At 54.7% G+C, this 20,488-nt stretch overlaps 1 protein-coding gene across 5 annotated transcripts in view; it reads left to right on the forward strand.

Moving 5' to 3' along the window:
* Positions 1 to 20,488, forward strand: part of ACSL6 (acyl-CoA synthetase long chain family member 6) — a 60,661-nt gene that overhangs the window by 20,894 nt on the left and 19,279 nt on the right. For 4 of the 5 annotated variants that reach the window (XM_045823402.1, XM_045823389.1, XM_045823411.1 and 1 more), the window contains 15 exons: positions 1,108 to 1,222; positions 1,845 to 1,909; positions 2,157 to 2,258; positions 2,695 to 2,794; positions 3,330 to 3,508; positions 4,503 to 4,535; positions 5,857 to 5,908; positions 9,280 to 9,353; positions 10,890 to 10,967; positions 12,409 to 12,543; positions 12,890 to 13,024; positions 14,313 to 14,408; positions 15,385 to 15,457; positions 18,226 to 18,314; positions 19,046 to 19,162. In XM_045823402.1, coding sequence (XP_045679358.1) covers positions 1,108 to 1,222; positions 1,845 to 1,909; positions 2,157 to 2,258; positions 2,695 to 2,794; positions 3,330 to 3,508; positions 4,503 to 4,535; positions 5,857 to 5,908; positions 9,280 to 9,353; positions 10,890 to 10,967; positions 12,409 to 12,543; positions 12,890 to 13,024; positions 14,313 to 14,408; positions 15,385 to 15,457; positions 18,226 to 18,314; positions 19,046 to 19,162 — 1,443 coding nt within the window. Of the gene's footprint in view, positions 1 to 1,107; positions 1,223 to 1,844; positions 1,910 to 2,156; positions 2,259 to 2,694; positions 2,795 to 3,329; positions 3,509 to 4,502; positions 4,536 to 5,856; positions 5,909 to 9,279; positions 9,354 to 10,889; positions 10,968 to 11,024; positions 11,103 to 12,408; positions 12,544 to 12,889; positions 13,025 to 14,312; positions 14,409 to 15,384; positions 15,458 to 18,225; positions 18,315 to 19,045; positions 19,163 to 20,488 lie in introns of all 5 variants that reach the window. The other variant, XM_045823382.1, reaches the window with a different exon arrangement.

Genomic DNA, 20,488 nt, shown 5'->3' on the forward strand with positions numbered 1-20,488 from the left:
TGCTGCCTCCTGTGCATTCTTCAAAACCCAGCTAGGCAGCCACTCCCTAACACACACGTCACTTGAGCTCCTTTACCCCTGGCATGCAGTCTCTTGCTGTCATTTCTGTCACCCTGAGTGCTATCCAGGTCTGATAGCGTGTGCCCCCAGCTTCCTTCATTGGTGGTACCTGGGCCTGGCACTCAGGAGGCATTCCCTGGCCAAATGGAACTTTCCATAGACAGTTGTGAGTCGCCTGTGGTTTTGAGTCTGGCTGTCTGTCTGATGGCTCTCACCGGCATTTTTCCTCAGCCCTGATGTTTCGAGAGATGGTGGCCACAGGCCAGCCCACTGCGGCCAAATCATGCTCAGAGAAGAGGTAGAGCTATGGTGCCTGAGAGTCTGGGTTTGGGGTGGCCTCAGCAGGGGTGGCATGGTGGCAGCGGAGGAGGCACAAGAGGCCCAGCTCCACTCCCTACTTCACAGCATAGGGGGTGCTTGCTGCTGTCCCACACTGGATCCACACCACCGAGGCCCCAGGAACTCGCTGCCCTGCCCCCGCCCCATGGCCTTCTAGGCCTCTCTGTTCCTGGGAAAGTACCTCCACTTAGTCCTCAAACTAATTCTCACTATCATGTGATTGATGGATGGCACCCAAATGATTCTTAACCTAGGGTAACAGGAGCAGCAGGTAATGGCATGAGGAGGGCACCTTGGCACGTTGATCATGAAGCTGGGGGCAGCCTAACTCCAGCCCACTCTCTCCACTCCATTGTATGAGTGGGCCGCGGTGGTATGAAGAGCCAGTGACATACTGGACGTCTGTGTATGCTGCCGTGGTGTGTAGGGGCTATGGGTGGGGGGAGGCCAATGCATGGGGCCTGTGTGCATGAGCCAGGTGTGTGTGTGGATGTGGTGGATGCACACAGGTCAGGTGTGTACAAGCCACATGTATGTGAACCTGAGTACAGGTTGTGTGTGTACAGGCTGTGTGTGGTGGTGCATAGAACGTGTCCCAGCCCCACTGGGGCGTGTATCCCAGCTATGTATAGCCCAGTGCATGCTGGTGCCCCCTCTGGATGCCCCTGCCTGCCTCAGCCAGCTTCCTGGCCTGTGCTTGGCTCATAGGACAGCGGTGGGGCCCGGCGGTCCGTGATTGGGGATGGCCCTCAGCTGTTCACCCACTACTACGATGATGCCAGGACCATGTACCAGGTGTTCCGCCGTGGGCTCAGCATCTCAGGTGAGAGGGACCTTGGGAGTGAAGGGGCTATGGCAGGGGTTGAACACGTTCAAGGGTAGGGACGAGCCAGCATGGTACCAGGGGTGTGGCAGGTTAATGGCACCAGGTTCAGAGGAGAGAAGACACTCTTGGCCCTCCTCCCACCCTGTCAGAGAAGTAGCTGCATTATGTGACCAAAGGGATGGCCTCAGCTTTGTTCCAGCTCTGGAATGAACTGGCCTTAACCATCTCTTAGCCCATACGCTGTGTCTCCCATTGGCAGGCCCCTGGTGAGACTTGAACCATTGGGCCACTGGCTGACATGGTGCTGAACCCTGAGCCCCTGAGATGTTTGGGTGACCTGGGGTATGAGGCAAGGCAGATGGGTGCAGAAGGGCAGCCGCTACCTCTGCCCAGTGGCCCCAGTCTCTGTGCTCTTGGGGCTGCATCACAAGGTCACATTGGGGACCAGCACTGTGTCAGCCCCCATTTCTGGGGCTTCCGCCAGTCAGACAGGCAGGTGGGGGTGGGGCCGTACACTTGGCCCATGGACCACCCCACCATATGTGGTGTCCATCCAGGTGTCTGCTGGTACCCCCACCTGCCTTCCTCCCTTGCGCAAAGCCTGCTTCTCTCTCTGCAGGGAATGGACCATGTCTTGGCTTCAGGAAGCCCAAGCAGCCTTATCAGTGGCTGTCCTACCAGGAGGTGAGCGCTAGCGGACAGGCTCCACTCTGTCTGCCCTTGCAGGCCTGGCACTCTGCTGGGTCTCAGGGGATCACACTGGCCTTGTCTGGCCTGTCTGCCACACTGCTGGTAGCAGCCTCACCAGGCTGCCAGACACCTGGGCGGGGAGTCGGGGAGGTCTCAGACCTGTGGGAGTCCCCCTGACCCCCGCCCCCCTGCCTGCAGAAGACTCCTTACTTCCCCATCATTTCCCCATGTACACCTGCAGGTGGCCGACAGGGCTGAATTTCTAGGGTCCGGACTTCTCCAGTACAACTGTAGAGCAAGTACAGACCAGTTTATTGGCGTTTTTGCACAAAATCGACCAGAGGTGAGCATCTGCCTTGATTGGTTTTAGAAGAATCAGTGGAGTAGGGGGTTGGGTACCACAGAGCAGCCCTGCTCCCACTGAGCCCAGGACGAGTGGAAAAATGGAGGCCCTTTGTCCGTGCCACACCCTCCTTCCTCCTTGCCCCTCATCAGGAGTGGGCATCCCAGCCCAGCTCCCTCCACACCACACCCAGCCCAACACACAGCTGCTTCTTGAGCCGGAGGAGGGAAGGACTCTGGAAGTTGGCATGTGGCTGTTTGGAGTCCCAGAATTCCCTGGGGCCAGCATGGTCTAAGGGGCCAGGTGTGAGCAGCCACACACAGAGCCCTGTCATCACAGGAGGTCAAGCGAGGACTCCAGTGGCCTGAGCCTCAGGGCAGTGCAGCCCTCCCATCTGCTCTGTGTTCCCCCATCCCCGCCCCATGTGTCTCCACAGTGGATCATCGCGGAGCTTGCCTGCTACACGTATTCTATGGTGGTGGTCCCACTCTATGACACCCTGGGCCCTGGGGCTATCTGCTACATCATCAACACAGGTGAGCCCACTCAGCCCCTCCCTGCCGCCGGCAGCCAGCGCCCGCCGTGGCCTCTCAGGCTGTGCCAGTCATCTGACGCTGCTCGCAGCACTGTGCTTCCGCTTTCATGGAACACTAGGGGCTTCCGATACAGCCCCTGCGTTGGTTTCCCAAGTCCAGCTGTCTCCAGTTAGACTTCACCACAGGGCTCCTTCCACAGGGCCTGGCCACTGAGAAGGAGCCTCTGCACCACCCTTCGTGGGTCACTGCAGCTTGGAGCGGATGCTGGCAGTGGAGGCTGTCTCAGCCGACCAGGGATGATAGGGATTGAGCCCGAAGTACAGGGTGCTTGCAAACCTCTCCAGAAGATGCCGTGGCCTTCCTCCCTGGGCTCCCTCCAGCCTCCCTGCACTCTGCTCCGCATGCAGCACAAAACCCAGACCACCTGTCTTACCTGCCACTTCCACACCGACTGTGGCACACACAGCCTGTGGTTCCGCTGCCCGGTGTGTGCTGCCCACAGTCACTGCCTGACCCTCCCTGATGGTCCCTGCAGCTGACATCAGCACCGTGATCGTGGACAAACCTCAGAAGGCCCAGCTTCTGCTGGAGCATGTGGAGAGGAAGGAGACTCCAGGACTCAAGCTGATCATCCTCATGGAGCCGCTTGAGGAAGCTCTGAAAGACAGAGGGCAGGAGTGTGGGGTGGTCCTCAAGTCCATGCAGGCTGTGGAGGTGAGGGACTGCTTCTGCCTGGGCTGTTTGCTGGGCCACAGCTGGCTGGCTGCCACGCTGGAGCTGCCAGTTATCGGCCCCTCTCGGGCCCTTGGGTGGGTGTCGTGGCCTGTTGGACCACGTGAGGGTTGAGACAGAGCAGGCTTCACAGGGCTGGTGGCGGGTGACAGGCCATCAGCTGGCCTGCACAGTTAATGACACAGGCACTGACAGGTGTGTGGTGGCACCAGCCAGCCCCAGAGCTGTTCCCACAGCCTCCGCATTCCCAGCTGCAGCAGCCTGTCTGGGCATGAGGAGGTAGACACGAGGTCTAGGGGTCACAGAGTCATTCTTGCAGATGTGTCCCAGACCCCCGGCACCCAGCAGAGCCGATTTTTCTGCTCGTGGCTTCCCCGATGTCAGATTGGTGGCAGGTGGTGACCTGCTGGAGTAACACAAGACATCCTGGCCTCCAGGGCCTCAGGCCCTGCTCAGTAGCAGCTGACCCCATTTCTGCCTCATGGGATCCAGGCCCCTGGGCCCTGCAATCCCCCTCCTGCCTCCCGATCTGCTCCCAAATGTAACTACAACACTGTACACTTATACCTCGCCAGGGCTTTAGGGGCCACACCTGTGCCGGCACCCCCATCTGCCCCCCCAGTCCTGACTGAGCTGGAAGCCCATGCCACCCAGCCACGCTGCCCGAGCAGGCAATGCAGATGCACAGTGGGCACCTCAGGCCACCTCCCCCGTGTGTGCTTGCAGTCTCTCCTCTGTGTGCCTCACCGCTCCCGGCCTCAGGCCCCCTCTGCAACTCGGGCAGTGGCCTTGGCCCAGATGTGTGTCTGAGGAGAGGCCGCTGAGGTGGCGTCTCCACATGGGCTGTGTCTGGGCAGTGAATCCTGAACTCTGGGCTTGGCGTAGGGGAAAGGCCTACTGTGCAGAGCTTATTTTGATTTTTTTTTTGATTGATGAGAACTTTTGAGCATTTAAAATCAGTGCTTTCCTCTTCTAGGACTGTGGCCAACAGAATCATCGCGCTCCCGTGGTAAGGTCGCCCGTCAGCAGGTCTCTATTGAGCAGGGCGGGGTGCGGGCGCATGCTGTGGAGCCAGCCCTCCCTCTGCGCAGGTGCTCAGTGGAGGCACCAGAACAGCACCCCGTGTTCATGAGCAACCCTGGAAACACTGATGTGAGGTTCCCAGGACTTCTGTGAGTCCCAAGAGGGACCTGAAGCAGGAGTCAGATGTTTGGGGGGAGGAAGAGAAGGCCACTGGTCTTCTCTGTTGTGGAGTCTTCCTTCTCCCCTTTGAGTGCAGTGAACCCCCCAGAGGGTGGGATGGACGGAAGCAGCAGCAGGGCCAGTGGGTAGTGGACCCTGGGCCTGGAGGCCTGGTGGCATCTGTCCTCTTTGTTCATCTTTTCTGTGTGTCACCCCCAGTGATACTGACTAGGGTTGAGTCACCGGTGAAGCTCACTGTTCCCTGGGAGGGGCTGTTCAGGGGCTTTTGACTTTCCAGCAAGGCCTGTTGCCTCCAGGCCTCCCCCAGCTTAGCCCTCCCTGCTGCCCTCACCACCCACCTCCTGTGAGCTTTCTCATCCACAGGCCTGAGCAGGTCACAGTGCTGTTTCCCAGGGACCCTTATGGGGGCCCCTAGTGTGTACCCACCTTGCACACACCATGCCCCAGTCTTAGAGAACTGCTGTCCAACACCCCCCACGCCCTGGCCTCTCAAACCTCAGCCTCTGTCTGGGGTGGACCCTCGCTCAACCTCATTTCATCTGGAGAGAGCCTGCTTGTCCTCCAGCCTCAGATCAGGTTGCCTCCTCCGGGAAGCCAGGCTTCCTGTGCCAGCAGCCATGGTGGGCTCTTCCTGGTGACCCCAGGACTCTGTTGGCCAGTGCCAGGGCAGTCTCAGTGACACAGGGGGGAGCTCAGTCCACCGGGCTCCATGTGCTGTTCCTAAGCCTAACTGCAGCCTGGAGAGAACCAGGGAAGGAAGGAGGGAATGGGGTCCCATTTGCTACAGAGGTCAGATCTTTGGTTGAGGCCTCGATGTGGCCACTGCAGCCCCATCCCACCTGGAGTTCAGCTCAGACTCAGCAGGGGGAGTGGAGGTGGGGGACCAGGTATGGGGTTGATGGTGCAGAGTGGCCATGCTCCTGTTAAGGTTCTCAGCTTCTTTCTGCCTGTCCTGGGGCTTGCCTTTCCACCTTTCTGGCTGCAGCCCACAGGCACACATGTGTGCCTACAAAGACAGCACACACGGGGAGTGCACAGCAGGACTGGCTGGTGGAGGGGCCATGGGTCTTACACCCTGGTTGGCCACACCAGGTCTCTTTAACACACGCTTCTTCTCACCTCTGCAGCCCCCGAAGCCCAGCGACCTCTCCATTGTGTGTTTCACAAGCGGCACGACAGGTAAGTAGAGGCACCCAGGTCACCAGCCTGGCCTGCCTGCTCCCTTCCCTGGAAACCTGGTCAGGGTGACTGCGGGGGTCTCTGGTGCCTTCTGGGATGGGCTGAGCCATGTCCTGTGACTGGATCCAGATGTTGGGTCATTGCTGCTTCCTCCAGTGCCCAGGACAGGGCAGCACAGGGGGGCTGGACACAGATGGACAGGTGTGGGCTGGGAGGTCCAGGGTGGGGACTTGCCACTTCCTGGGGTTAGAGCCAGAGGAAGGCTGGGCTGAGGGATCATGCCATTCCTCTGTGAGAAGCAGCTCCCACCCCTCAGCTTCCTGCCCCTGCCTGGTCTTTGTGTCAGGGACTTCGGGAGGAAGGTAGGGAGTGGTATCTGAGAGCCACTTTCCAAGGAGCTACAAGCAGGTCACTTAACCCTTCTGCCACCACTGTCCCTGATTTCTCATCTGTGATGAGAATGACTAGAGGTGCCCAGTAGAAGACGGGAAGGGGTATGAAGGGGCAGGGCAGGTGCTCTGCAGGCTGGGGCTGGTGCGCCTGGCCAAGGCTGTCAGGAAGAGAGCAAGCAGAGATGACACACTGGGTGTCCACTGCAGGGACAACAAGGGGAACAGTGCGTTCCTGGGTGAGGCCAAGTGCACGCAGGAGGACCTCGGCCACAGGCACAGCACCTTGTTGCCTGTAGTGCCCCGTTCCCCCCTTACTGCGCCCCTGGGGCTGCGGCACAGCCTGTGTGGTTAGCAGTGTGGGGACTGGCCCAGCGGACACCACCAGCAAATGGAGGCGTTGGACTCATGCCCTACTCTGCCAGCTCCCAGCCCAGGGCTCTTCCCGTCGCTGCCTCTCCCTCTCATCTGACAACTTGGGAAGTCACTTGCCCTGCCCAGAATGGGTGCAAAGTTTCCAGCCATCTTTCTCCAGTATGGAGACTGGCCCGCCTGGATGATAGCGCTTGGTGGGCAGTGACTGGGGCTCCCCGAGCCTTCTACAGACACAGCCTCGAGGGCATCTGGCGGGACCCTGACCAGCCCCACGAGGGGGCCTGTCCACATGGGTGGGTCGTGACTCACTTGGCCTTATTGAACTGAGATGAATATTTGCCATTAACTCAAGGGGGGTTGAGAATTTCTAGCACATTGCTAAGCCTGTTAGAGAAAAACTAACATAGCCCTCGCTCTCCAGGGGCTGGTACCCAGAGCCAACCCAGAATTCAAAGATGCCCTTCTGGTTGGTGTCTCTTTGTGTCACGAATTTCACACTGTGAAATCGTGGTGACACATTCTTCTGCCTGGGGTTGGGGAGCAGGTCACTACTGTGGCTTTTAGCTTTGGGTCCTTGCCATCCAAGAGTGCCCCCAGGCTTTTAGCAGGTCCCTTGGTCACGGATGGCACCCCTGCATCTGGAAAGAACTCACAATGCATAAATGTGCTCTTGCCCACCTGGAGAGGGCAGGCCACATGTGGGCACCTTTCCAGATGCTGAGCTCCCCTGCCCAGGCTGCGTCTGTGGCGTGGGGGTGGAATGTGGGAGTGGGGAATGCAGGGCCTGAAAGCAGGTGGCGGGTGGTGCCAAGCCTCCCCCTGCAGAGGTGTGGCTGGTGCCAGGGCAGAGCTGGGCAGTGAGCATGCCTCTGGCTGATGTCACCGTGCCTGGCGTCACACTTACATTTCCTTGGCGTCAGTCTAAGCCTGTGCTGCGCCTCTGGTCGTCATTGTCCCATCCAGCACATGAGCTGTGCACGTCCTTGGCATCAGAGGCCCAGACATAGTTTTTCTTCCACACCGTGTCCCAGCTCCCAGCTTCGTCAAGAGCTACGTGATTCTTTCTGTGGGGAAGGCTGGAACAGATGGTCTGAATCTGACATGTGGCTCATGGTTCTGGTGGTGGAATCATTCTGGGAAGATTTTCTCCTTGGCTGTGATGGCTCTTGTTTCAGAATTATAAGTGTCAGTCCGAAGCATGAATCAGTCTGCCTCACCGGACCTCTGCCCTCCCAGCCGGACTGGCTGCAGGCGTAGTGAGCAAGGTGTGGTCCACCCTTCCCCTGTGGGCTTTCTTTCTTTTTTATATCCTCACTGAGGATATACATTTATTGATGAGAGAGAGAGAGAGAGAAACCAACTGAGAGAGAAACATCAATCGGTTGCCTTCCAGGATCGAATCCGCAACCTAGGTATGTGCCTGGACTAGGAATCGAACTTTTTTGTCATATGGAACAATGCTCCAACCAACTGAGCCACCCTGCCAGGGCCTCTCTGAAGTTTCTCCTCCTCCTCCCTTGCTAGTGAAGGCTCCTAACCTCTACCACTCTCTCCCACCCTCTCCCACCAGGTGGACATGGGGAGGGAGAATGAGTAAGTGGGAAAGGGAAGCTGGGAGCTGGTTTGGGGCAGATGGTTAAAACTCACTCTTTGTTCCCTGGACGCTTGCTGACTCAGTGCAATACTCTCCACCCCTGTTCACTCAGCCCTTTGATTACCGCTTTCTGGGTGAGGGTTGCAAAGTCACGTTATTGGTTTACTTGATATTGGGGGGAAATTCTGCACATGGCCTGGCCCATCTCTTTTGGAGTTTTACAGCTATTGTATCTGCTGACTCGGTGGAAACTTCTAACATCTTTTGTGCATGAATTATGTCCTTAGAGCATATAAAAGCCCTATGAAGTCAGTCCCCTGTCCCCATTTTGCAGGTAAGGAAAGTGAGGGGAACAACGGCTGGCAGTGAGAGCCAAGACCAGGATTCGAGCCCAGTCACACCAGCCGGCAGCATCCCAGGGCTGTCCCAGGCTCCCACCAGCCCTCTGGCCCTGTGAGCCACCCTGGAAGCCCTGGGCGTCCTCACAGGCAGTAGTGACAGGTCATGTCATGACACCGCAGGACCATCCATGTCCCATCCCTGCGAAGAGCAGGCAGAAGGGACTACTTCAGCCTCCGGGCCTCCTGCTTGGCCTGAGCTCGGTCTTCCCGGGTCGTAGATGCAGCAAGGAAGTCTCCTCCCAGCAGAGTTGACTGCTGGTTCCTGGGGGCTAGGGCAACACAGGTCCCTGGGTGTCTGTGAGGTGGCCTGAGGGAGGCAGGAGAGGGAGAGGCCACAAGTCACCAGTCCCTTGAGGCACCTCACCTATGCAGCTGTGTCCCTTTCCTTCTGGTCCTAAACTGCTGGGAGCCTCCAGATGGGCTTCAAGCATCTACAGGTTAAGGGTCCCTGAAGTAGCCCTCGTCTGCCTCGGACTCTGAGGACAGCTGTGGACGAAGGACAGAGGCTTGGGTGGACGGCACTGGTGTCCGGGACTTCCGGCTTGGATGCTGCTCTTAAGGAGTGTGGCCCTTGAGCTTCCAACTAATTCACCTTCTTGCTTTCTCTTTCAGGGAACCCAAAGGGTGCAATGCTGACCCATGGCAACGTGGTGGCCGACTTCTCGGGCTTTCTGAAAGTGACAGAGGTGAATAAAGTAGACTCACTAATGCAGGTGCCTCTTGAGGACATCCTCAAACCTCAGAGGTTTTTTGTGTTTGTTTTCTACCCCCTGCCCCCGATAGAATCTGGGCTGCCTTTCACAGGCAGGAGTTTCCATTCTTGTTAGAGCAGCCCCCCTCTCACAGAAGCTTTTAATCCCAAACACCGAAATGGTCTTCACCCAATAAACATTTAGTTGATTTCTAAGAGTGGTCAGAAATCCCAGAAGGAAAAAACACATACATCTGTTTTTGCATTTTGAACTTCAAAAACTGGTACACCTGTGGTTTGTGTATGCCTTGACTTAGAAAAGAACCTTTAATAGCTGTTTTTCAAGCAGGTCAGGGTTTAATTCAGTCATTTCATGCTGAAGGACTACTAGGGTCTGAGAAATGATGGCAACCGCTGAAATGTAACACTGTGCTTATTAAAAAGGTAAATGTAAAGTGAGAAGGCCCGATAAAAACACGTTAGCATTTTATAACTGACTTAGAAAGAAGGACCTTTTTCCCACACGTGGTGAGTATCTGAATGTCCTACAGTTTCCTTTAGGGGCAAGAAATGTGCCTTTTCATGGAAGTGAGACCTTTCCACCCTGTGGAGAGAGACCCACCCTTGGCACGTGGCGCTGTGGAGGGTACCCCCAAACATTCCATGTTTTGGTAGAGCCGGCTTCCCGGATCTTGTCCACACTTGTCCAAAGTCAGCCCAGCAAAAGGACAGGGAGCAAGGAAGTCCAGCAAAGGAAAGCTCCCAAAGGCATGGCCCAGCCCTGACCCTGAGCTCAGTCCATCTGTGAGACGTGGGCCTGGGGACACAGCGGGCCTCCCTCCCAGCCTTCCCCTTTAAGGCCCTGGCCAGTGAGAGGCCAAACACGTCCATCTTCGGCTTGGCCTTGCCCCCTCCTTGGTCCAGGGCAGGCACCCCAGCCACAGCTGGTATAGGTCTAGGGTATTCTGGGCCCCTTTCTCTGGAAGGACTAGGAAGTGCTGACAAGCCGAGACCTGCGGAGAGCTGCCCAGGCAGCCCAGGCGGCCCAGGCAGACTGGAGAGATGGGGCCTGGGCAGGTCCTGCAGCCGGGGACAGGGAGAAGCTGTCTGGCGCCAACGGACCCCAAGTGAGGTGCAGGCCCTTCCCCAAAGGAGACTTCGCTGCGGAGCTGCGCTCTGCTGGTTTATGTGTGCTTCATTTGGCCCTTTGCTTCTGCAGACAGCTAGACCCTCTGGCGCTGCGACCTAACACTCCGCTTCCATGCTGCCCTCTCTCTCTCTCCCTCTCCCTCTTTCCATCACTCTTTCTCTTTCTGTCTCTTACTCCTCTCTCCCTCTCTTTTGCTTCGCCTTTTCTCTCTCTCGCTCTCATTTTTTCCTCTCTCATCTCACCTCTTTCTCTGTGCCCCCTCCCCTCCCCTCTTCCTGTTCGCCCCTCCAGGATCATTTTCTCTTTATTGTTTTATGACTCTCTTGTTGTCTTCCTGTCAGTGTTTCTTTCCTTTCTGTCTCCCATGCCCGTCACCTGCAGAAAGTGATCTTTCCGAGACAGGACGATGTGCTCATCTCCTTCCTGCCTCTGGCTCACATGTTTGAGAGAGTGATCCAGGTAAGACGCCCACCTGCCTGACCGGGCCTTGCCTGGGCTCCTTCTCTTTTCTTGCAGAGTCAGTGGGCTCCCACTTGTGCGGATGTGCACATTTCCTATTTGCCTTTAGCACACATGTTTGAGCGAATGGTGCAGGTAAGGCCCTGGCTTCAGGGAGGCACAGTCTGTGCCCAGAACCCAGAACCCTAGCAGGGTGTCACTTGTCACTGGTGCCAGGAAGTAGAACTAAACCACCCTGTCCTCAGAAGGTACCACAGGGGTTTGAGGGGTCAGAGGACCTTGGCCAACCCCCCTGTCCCTCTGGGGAATATGGCTCCAGCAGAGAACCCAGGCCGGCCCTGCCTCACTTACCTGTGGACACACCTGGACGGAGGCCCCAGCTGGTGGCACGGGCACAGAGAGCACTGCAGCTTTGCGGAAGCGCTTTGCCATCCAAGCTCTGTGCAGCGTGACTCCGCTTATGGCCAAAACACTTGCATTCTATAAGTTCCATTACTCACGAACCCTTCACAAAGAAAACAAGACAGTGAATTTGGGCAGTGAACCATCAGAACCCCTAAGGCTGTAGAGGGACTGGTGCTGGACTGGCCCTGAGACAGGCCTTGTGGGGTGCAGAGGGAGTGGGGGGCCCACATGATATTGTGCTAACGAAGAATTTTTTATCCATGTGTCACTCAAGGGGCCAGCCTGCGAGTAAATAGTCTTCTAAGCCTCTCCCCTCTCCCCTTGGGGGAGATGTGGCATATTAGATCACACTGTCCAGCTTTCCAGACCTAGATTAGAATGCCAGCAACACTGTGAACTAGTTTTGTGACTGGGCAGGTCCCTTTACCTGTCTGAGCTTTGCGTTCCTCGCCTATAAAAGGGAGCTGTGAAATGCTGTCTCCCACATAGGGCTGCTATAAGCATTGAAGACAGGAGTGTGTATTAAGCCCCTGGCACATTGCTAGCCCGTTAGCAACCACCAGGCCCCCTGCTGGCCTCCCCCACAACATTAGCAGCCTGTCCAGTCCTTGTGGGCACTGCACACCCTTCCACAGTTGCTGAGGTGTCCCCAGGGAATCTGCGGGCTCTCTGAGACCTGCAGCAGACCTATTCATAGGGTGCAGTACAGCTCGGAGACTGGAGTCCCCAGGGGGGCTCCAGCCCAGGGTTTGGGAGTGAGCAGGAGGGCAGCACAGGGGCACTGGCTGCTCTGGCATCTCCCAGAGGCTCTGTTCCACCCGGCTCATGCTTCTCCTCCCTGTGCCCAAATGGGAAGGCAGTGAGGTGAGGGAGGGGGACTGTCGCTTCAGATAGTGTTGGGTGTCTCATGGCAGCAGCCAGACCTGGGGTGGGGGTCATGGGCGCCCTCCACATAGGGCAGAACTGTGGACAGCTGTGGACCGCAGCCAGGAGTGACCGTCCTCAGAGCCTCCTCCCTGCTTGTCCTCCCCTCCAGTCTGTCGTCTACTGCCACGGAGGGCGCGTCGGCTTCTTCCAGGGAGACATCCGTCTTCTTTCCGATGACATGAAGGCTCTGTGCCCCACCATCTTCCCGGTGGTCCCACGGCTACTGAACCGGATGTATGATAAGGTGAGCCCGCACGGAGTCCCTGGCCAGGCTGAGGGGCTCGATATCTGCTTGTGTGGCCAGGGCCTAGAGCCCCAGGTCCTAGAAGTGGCCTCTTATACATTTCCTGATTCTCATCTGTTTTCTTCCTACTTCCCAAAACCCTTGTTGGGGAGACTTTTTCCAGGAGTTTCTAGTCCCATAATGTGCCTCCACCTCGGTGGTGTTGACCTGCAGCTGGATGTCACACGTTCACTGACCTCCCGCAGCGGCACAGTGGATTGTGGCTTCCCTTGGGCCAGGGTGGGCCTTCTTCCTGTCTGAAGGCGGACGTGCAGGCTCACAGCTCCTTCCGCCTTCTGCCCCTCAGATCTTCAGCCAGGCGAACACACCGTTAAAGCGCTGGCTTCTGGAGTTCGCAGCAAAGCGTAAACAGGCTGAGGTCCGGAGTGGGATCATCAGGAATGACAGTATCTGGGATGAACTCTTCTTTCATAAGGTTCAGGTAAGAGCATGAACAAGAGGTTATAGAGCGACACGCAAGTGTCCAGTGGATGGCCCGACTGAGGAATTAGAGAAGTTCGTCCCAGTGGCTGCTAATCTTATAAAATAATAACTCATTTGGTCATGAAATCAAAGCTTTAAGCTTCCATTGAAATCTTAAAGCAGGGATGACAAACTCATTTTCACTGGGGGCCACATCAGCCTCGAGGTTACCTTCAAAGGGCGAATGTCATTTTAGGACTGTATAGATGTAACTACTCCTTAACTAGGGGCAAGGAGCTCAGTGCCACCGCCAGGTAGAAGCAAGGCTCCAGGCCGGATAAAACAAGGTGGAGGGTGGGATCCAGCCAGTGGGCCTTGTGTTTGTCACTTGTGCCTTAAAGGACTCACTTTTGTTATTTGGGGATGTGTTATATTTGCCAAAAGGCAACCAGCAAGGACTCCTGGAAAGTGGGTCCACTGCCTTCCATGGGCATCGGGGCAGCTGTGCCTGGGTTACCACGTCTGCCAAGGAGCTCCTGGGCGTGAGGGTTCCCGTGGCCCTCCTTGTAGCCCTGGCCATGGTGGCTTCCCGGCAGCATTGGGTTTGAGACAGATGGCCAAGAGTCCTCCTTGGCCCTCCTGTGTCCCCTCCCTTCAGCCTCTCCCAAGTCAGGCTGACCATGACTTGCTCACCTCCAGAGCCGCACTAACGCATCCAAGCCCTGCGTTACCCTAGGAATGTGTAGTTAATTAGTATCATTACTTACTTTTTTCTTACTTCTCTATTTTCAGCTATGAAAATTAATATTTAATCTCTCTTGGCTCAACTTACAGAAACAACATATTCAAGGAATTCTTTGTTCTCTGCAGCACATAGTAAATAGAGCAGCCAGGGTATTGATTTATAAACAAAAAAGCTTACGCCATTAGAGTGGAAGTGGGAAGGAGTTGTCCTAAGTAATTGTTTCGGGTGCTTGCAAATGATGGGAGGGGGAGGGGACAGCTGTGTATTTGAAGGAAAGTAGAACTGAAATCATGGAATGCCACGTAGATTAACAGCACTTATCTCGAAAGACTTGAAAGAGTTGGCCACATGGAGGCTTGAGGTGCGCAGCTGGTTGTGTCGGTTCCTTTGAAGGAGAAGGGACTTCCTCTGCCCGGTTATGCAGCCTCAGGCCTCCTCTCCGAGCCCTACCCTAGGGTCCAGATCAAGTCCCGTTGCTGAATGTTGACCTTGGCTGAGGCCCAGATGGGCTAGATGCCACCCCCAGCCACACAGAGCCTAGCAGGCGCCTCTCTCCTCGCAGGCCAGCCTGGGCGGGTGCGTGCGGATGATCGTGACTGGAGCAGCGCCCGCGTCACCAACAGTCCTGGGCTTCCTCCGGGCGGCTCTGGGGTGCCAGGTATCACCTTCCCGCGGCCTACGCTGGGGGCAGTGCGGTGTGTGTTAGGACAGGGCCAGAACCCCGCTACACCTTTTACTGTGCAGAGAAAGGTTCTGGGGGCAAGATTTCAGCTGGGTAAAAGCCCAGTCTCTCTGAGGATGAGAAAACCCCAGTGCCAGTGAAAGCCAGGCTGACCTTCCCACATTTGGGAAAGCCCTGGTGCACCCACCCCGGGAAGAGGGGTCCGATGAACTGCACGAGGGTCATCAACATGCTGGAGAATCCGCACCAGGCCCGGAACAGCACCTCTGTGGCTGGCTTCAGCCTGCAAAACTCTGCCCTACCCAGCAAAGGAGCCCAAGGGAGGGGGTGATGAAAGTCCATTTGGGTTTTGTCACTTGATTTAAAAAGTCCATTCCTACATTTACCCATTCGATTAATATTTATTAAGTTTCTACATATGCAGGGTACAGTAACACAGCTGTGACTGATGGATAATAAGTAAAGTAGACACAGCTATTTCATCAATATTAATGCTTAAATTTTTATACTTGCAAAGCTACCGGCCTCTTCTACCCCAACACCGCCTGACCACTCCTAAGGGCAGACGCTCCCACATAGCATATTCCTTCAACACGTGAGGCTCTGGAGGGGAATACTTTACAGAGACAAAATAAAGCACACAGTAAACTTTACAGTGTTTGTCTTTAATAGACATTATCCAAATGAAAAATAGAGTCAGTAGTTGAAAATAGATCAGAAGACTTTATCCCGAACCACATAACCTTATCTACTAAGTGTGGTAAAAGTAGCACTTCTTCCGAGCAAAGTAACCACCCCTGTTATCTGTGTTCAGCTTCACCTGGAGTTACCTGCCTCTATAGCATCTCCCTTCCCACCATGCCCAGCACGGAGCAGCCAGGCATCCGGTGGGAACTGAGCCCACAGCAGGGGCATGCGTGCCTACAGTGTGGTTTCCATGTTTTGCTTGAAGGTTTATGAAGGTTATGGCCAAACTGAGTGCACAGCTGGATGTACGTTCACCACCCCTGGGGACTGGACCTCAGGTAGGATGGATGGGAGAGGTCGAATGGTTCACCAGGCACTGCTGAGTTAAAACAGCTGCAAACCTTTCTCGTGGAAAGTAAATTGACAGCAGAAAAACCATAGCACAGAGCACACCGATGGTGGTTATACCTAGGTTGTGGCATCACGGGTCTGTTGTTCTCTTCGTTACATATTTTTGCATTTTCCTGCCTTTATTTGAATGTTTCCATTTCTTTTATAGATAAATAGAAGTCATATTTTTAAAAAAGAAGTAATAGATCACAATGTAGCTCCAGGTAGAAAATGATCATAGCAGTAAATGTCAATGTACTAGATTTCATAGGTTCTGGGCACCACATAGTCTTGCTTATTGTCGTTTCAAAATGAAGGAATCAGGCTATGAACTGAATGTTATTAAGGAAGGGGAGGCAGCTTCCTAGTGGCCAGAGCACTGTTTCGTAAAGGGCCATTGCCGAGGCCCCTTGGGAACTACAGCATCCTATCACATTAGTGTCTGTCACGTCAGATGGCAGTGGCAGCCTCAGGAAGGGGCAGCTCCTAGCCACGCCCTTATTCTGAAGAGACTCATCTTTCAGGGCAAGCAGGAAGCAGCAGGTAGCCCCTGTATTATCCATCACAAGTTTAGACCAGATACTGGAAGAATCTGAAGACCAACCAGCAAAAGAATCCTTTAGGGCCCCAACCTCCCCTGTGAGCCCAGGGCCACTCTCACGCTTTGGGTTTGCTCACTGCAGAGTGGAAAACCCAGGAGAGCGTGTGTGCACAAGAAAAACACCCAGGAACTCAGTCCTATCCGCAGGGCACCCTGGGTAGTCAGCTGAAACATGATGGGTGGATTTGAAATCGAAATCATATTTGTCCAAGTCAAGTAGGGAAGTATTTTTTTCTGAGTTTTATCCTTTTTTTATAAACTTGTTTTTTAAAAGGTTTTATTTATTTATGTTCAGAGAGGGAAAGGGAGGGAGAAATAGAGGGATAGAAACATCAATGTGTGGTTGCCTCTTGTGCGCCCCCCCACCGGGCACCTGGTCCACAACAAAGACATGTGCCCTGACTGGGAATCAAACCAGTGATCCCTTCGTTCACAGGCTGTCACTCCATCCACTGAGCCACACCAACCAGAGCTGAATTTTATCATTTAAGCTCTAGCAGAATAAAGCCTTTGGTGTGTATGTAAAGTCTTGGATCTTTCTACTACTGGCAAATACACTACAAGGACTGTCTTCTGGAGCCCTGGCTCACTAACGTTTTTCTGGTAGCTGCCATCACATTTACTGATCTCTCTGGTGCACCCTCTTCCTTTTGGCCACTTTCTTCCCTCTTATGCCATTCTGTACATTTTCCTGTGTAAGACTTTTGAGGTTTTGCCTTTTTTATTCATTCTTAGCATAAAAAACTTGCAAAGGCAATTGACTATGGGAAGATAGGCATCTTTGTACAAATTATAAAAGACTTTACAGCCTCTCATTTAAAACAGAAACCAAAGTGTCACCACTAATTTTTTTATCTCCTTGGCTCTGTCGCTCCCTTTTCTTTCAGGACCTTGGCCAGCACCAGATTAAAATTCCACCATCTCGCCAGTGAATTCTGTAACAACCACAAAAAATGACTAGAAAATGACTCCACTGTAATTTTGTGGTTGGAGTGTATAAGACCCAGAATTTGAAGTCTTGTTTTTCAGGGCGAGTTACCTCATTCTGTTTTCCATTCCTTTCCATTTCCTTTGTTATTCAAAATGTAGTGTGTGGACCAGAAGCGTCGGCATCATCTCCTGGGTGACTGTAAGCAGTGCAGAAGCTCAGGGCTCATCCCAGATCTACTAAATCAAAATCTGAACTTGAATAAGAGTTCTAGACGATCACTGTGCACATAAACCAACAGTCCGGTGACTGCAGCAAAAGCAACACTGAACCCCAAACCAAGGCATGCGATCTGGCAGTGGGGAAAATCTTTTAATATGGGCACAATTATAAAAAAAATCCTGCCCTGACCTGTGTGGCCCAGTTGGTTGGATGCCATCTGGTTTTGGATGCTGAAAGGTTGCGGGTTTGATGATTTCCAGTCGGGGCACATGCCTGAGTTGTAGGTTCAGTCTCTGGTCAGGACACATATGAGAGGCAGCCAACCGTTGTTTCTCACTCACATCAACGATCTTCTCCCCCTCTCTCTGTCCCTCCCCTTCTCTCTAAAATAAATAAAATCTTTAAAAATAAAGTAAAATAAAAAGCATCTTATGCCTTGGCCAGCATGGCTTAGTTGGTTGGAGTGTCATTCCATAAACTGAAAGGTTGTGGGTTCTATTCCCGGTCAGAGCACGTGCCTAGGTTGCCGGTTTGCCCAGTGAGGGTGTGTATGAAAGGCAACCGATCGATGTTTCTCTGCTGCTTCGATGTTTCCTTCTCTCCCTCTCTTCCCCTCTCTCTACAATCAGTGAGCATGTCCTCTGGTGAGACAAACACATATCCCGACCACGTGGTTGGTGTGGGTATGAGCCCCACGCAGACCCTGTGCAGGCTGGTGCTAGGCCAGCGTGCTTGTGCAACTCTTTAAGAACCAAAACAAGGCCCACAGAGGCTGGCCTCTCCACTCTCCAGAACTCTGTTTTATCGTCTGCCCTGGCCTGTAACAAATGCCTGTGGAAATGTGTGTTGCTTCTCATCCACAATCCCCAACTTGGGCTGCTTGAGGGGTTTGGCAAGGCATGGAGTGTCTTCAGTGCTGAAACCAGCCTGCACACTGACCGGTGCCATGCTGCTCCATGTTCCAGGGCACGTAGGGGCGCCGCTGCCCTGCAATCACATCAAGCTCGTCGACGTCGAGGAGCTGAACTACTGGGCCAGCAGAGGAGAGGGAGAGGTAAGCTCAGCATTCAGCTTTCGCACCTGTGGGTGCTACATGTGGTGAGTGAAAGGAAAAAAGAACTATTTTCCTTTTACCCTGTGTGTAAAGTCACTTTAAACTACTGATTAATTTGACTCAACCAAATTCAGGGGGGTTTTTTTGTTTGTTTTTGAAGCAAGGCTGGGACTGAGCTGGTCTAAATAAAGAACTGGAATTTCCAAACTTTATAAGGAATTTCCAAGGAAATTCCGTTTTTCCCCTCAGTGGCATGGCCTGCTGCTGTGGCTCTGTCCCAGCAGAAACATGACCGTTTGCAGACAGGCCCAGTGGGGGAGGGGGAGCTGGCCTGTGCTCACTCATACCTTGGGAGGGGAGGCTCCTTGGTCGTGAGGCTGGGCCAGAGGCATCTCTGGTGGAGTCAGCCAGCCTTTGAGATCAGATGTGACCCCATCAGTGCCACAAAGCAGCACATGCTGCAGGCTAGGGGTTCCTGAGGAAGAAAAGGTGGTGGGGGAGTCCAGGGGTGGCCAGGGCAGGGAAGAGAGACAGACAGATGCTGCTTGAGAGAGGGCAGGGGACAGCTCAGACCTCTGGTGGCTGTTTTTGTCCTCCTGTCATCACTGCCGTCTCCCCAGTGGCTTTCCTGAGGGACGGTGTACAGTGTTCTTCCGCACAGGCCTCGTGACAGCCGCACATCAGGAACCCGTATGCTGTGGGCTGAGAGAAACCGGTGTCTGTCCCCGCAGATATGTGTGAGAGGACCAAACGTGTTCAAGGGTTACTTAAAAGATCCAGACAAGACGCAGGAGGCCCTGGACAGTGACGGCTGGCTCCACACTGGAGACATTGGGCGCTGGCTGCCGGTGCGCAGGTTTGGGGCCGCAGAGCGCCAGCCCTGGGCTGGTGCAGGGGTCCTTTCCGTATCCTGCCTGACACCTGGTCACTCAGGAACACCTCCAAGGATTGAGATGTTCTTCTGTACCTCGCCCCCAAAGCTCCTGTAGCCTCCTGAGGCTGGGGGTAGGGGTCCTTGTGGGAGGGTGGAGCTGTATCCACTGCCTACCCTAATGGCTTCCAGACAGAGCCCCCACAGAACCATGGAATGTGATGGGTGGACTGTAAGCAGCAGGAGTTCATAGCTGTGGGAGACCTGAAACAGATACCCCATAGCTGGGGGGTGGCACTGAGTGGTATGGAGGGCTTGGAGCAGGGCTGGAAGATAGCTGAGTTCCTTTGGCTGTGACAGTGGTGGCTCTCGTGACTACGGGCAAAGCCCCATCCCTCTGCGGGACTCTGTATTGACTCACTTACAGAATCAGAGGGAGACCATGTGAAAACCTTTGGCCATGGCCCCCCACTTGTAGCCCAAATCAGTTATTGTGCCTAATTCTGTCTGGAGAACGGAGATAATGCCATTGTTTACCTGTGCAGTTATTACGGTCAGGAATAAGTGAGGTTATACCTATAACGCCCTTAGCACAATGCTTGGCACATAGGAGATGCTTAGAGGGAAGCTGTGAGCGGGAAAAGGCTCTGTCACTGAAAGCGAGAGCCCTTGCCGGATGCAGCTCACCCCAGGAACCTGTCCTGTGTCTCCGGGAAGGTGCTACGGTTTGGGGGGCATGTTCTGAGATGCTGAGTCTACCGGTCACATGAGAGGCATTGCGCCCTCTCCACGGCTGGCGGGCTGTTTGTCGCTGCCAGCATCCACATGCTTCCCTCTGAGAAATGCTCATTGCTGCAGCGAACAAGGCTGTGTCCTTGGTGTGTGCCCCGGGCCAGGGACTCGCTCTGGGGAGAGATGCATCTCTAGACAGTTCCCGACCCAGCGTGATGGGCTTGAATGGAGGGCCACACCCCTGTGGAGAGCAGAGGAGGACAGGGGCCTGCTGGGCCTGCGTCCCGGGAGCTGAGTCCTGCCCTGAGCGAGAGGAGAGAGTGGGGAGGACGCTCGGGGCAGGAGGAATAGCCCATGCGGAGGGCAGAGACAATAGAAATGTGAGGTGTGCCGCTCTACCCGAGGACCCACAGGTGTGGAAGAAGCAGCGGGCCCTGGACCCTGGCAGAGGGTGCATAGTCCCATCAGCTAAGGAAACTAAGGCTTCGGGCCCCCTCACTTGTGTAGGCCCCATCCAAGGTCTGTACTTCATTTCCTGTTATTTTTCTCAAAGAGGACCCTCAGAATTGGA

Source organism: Phyllostomus hastatus, unplaced genomic scaffold (assembly GCF_019186645.2).
Source record: "Phyllostomus hastatus isolate PE091 unplaced genomic scaffold, TTU_PhHast_1.1 phas_contig_150, whole genome shotgun sequence".
Lineage (NCBI taxonomy): Eukaryota > Metazoa > Chordata > Mammalia > Chiroptera > Phyllostomidae > Phyllostomus > Phyllostomus hastatus.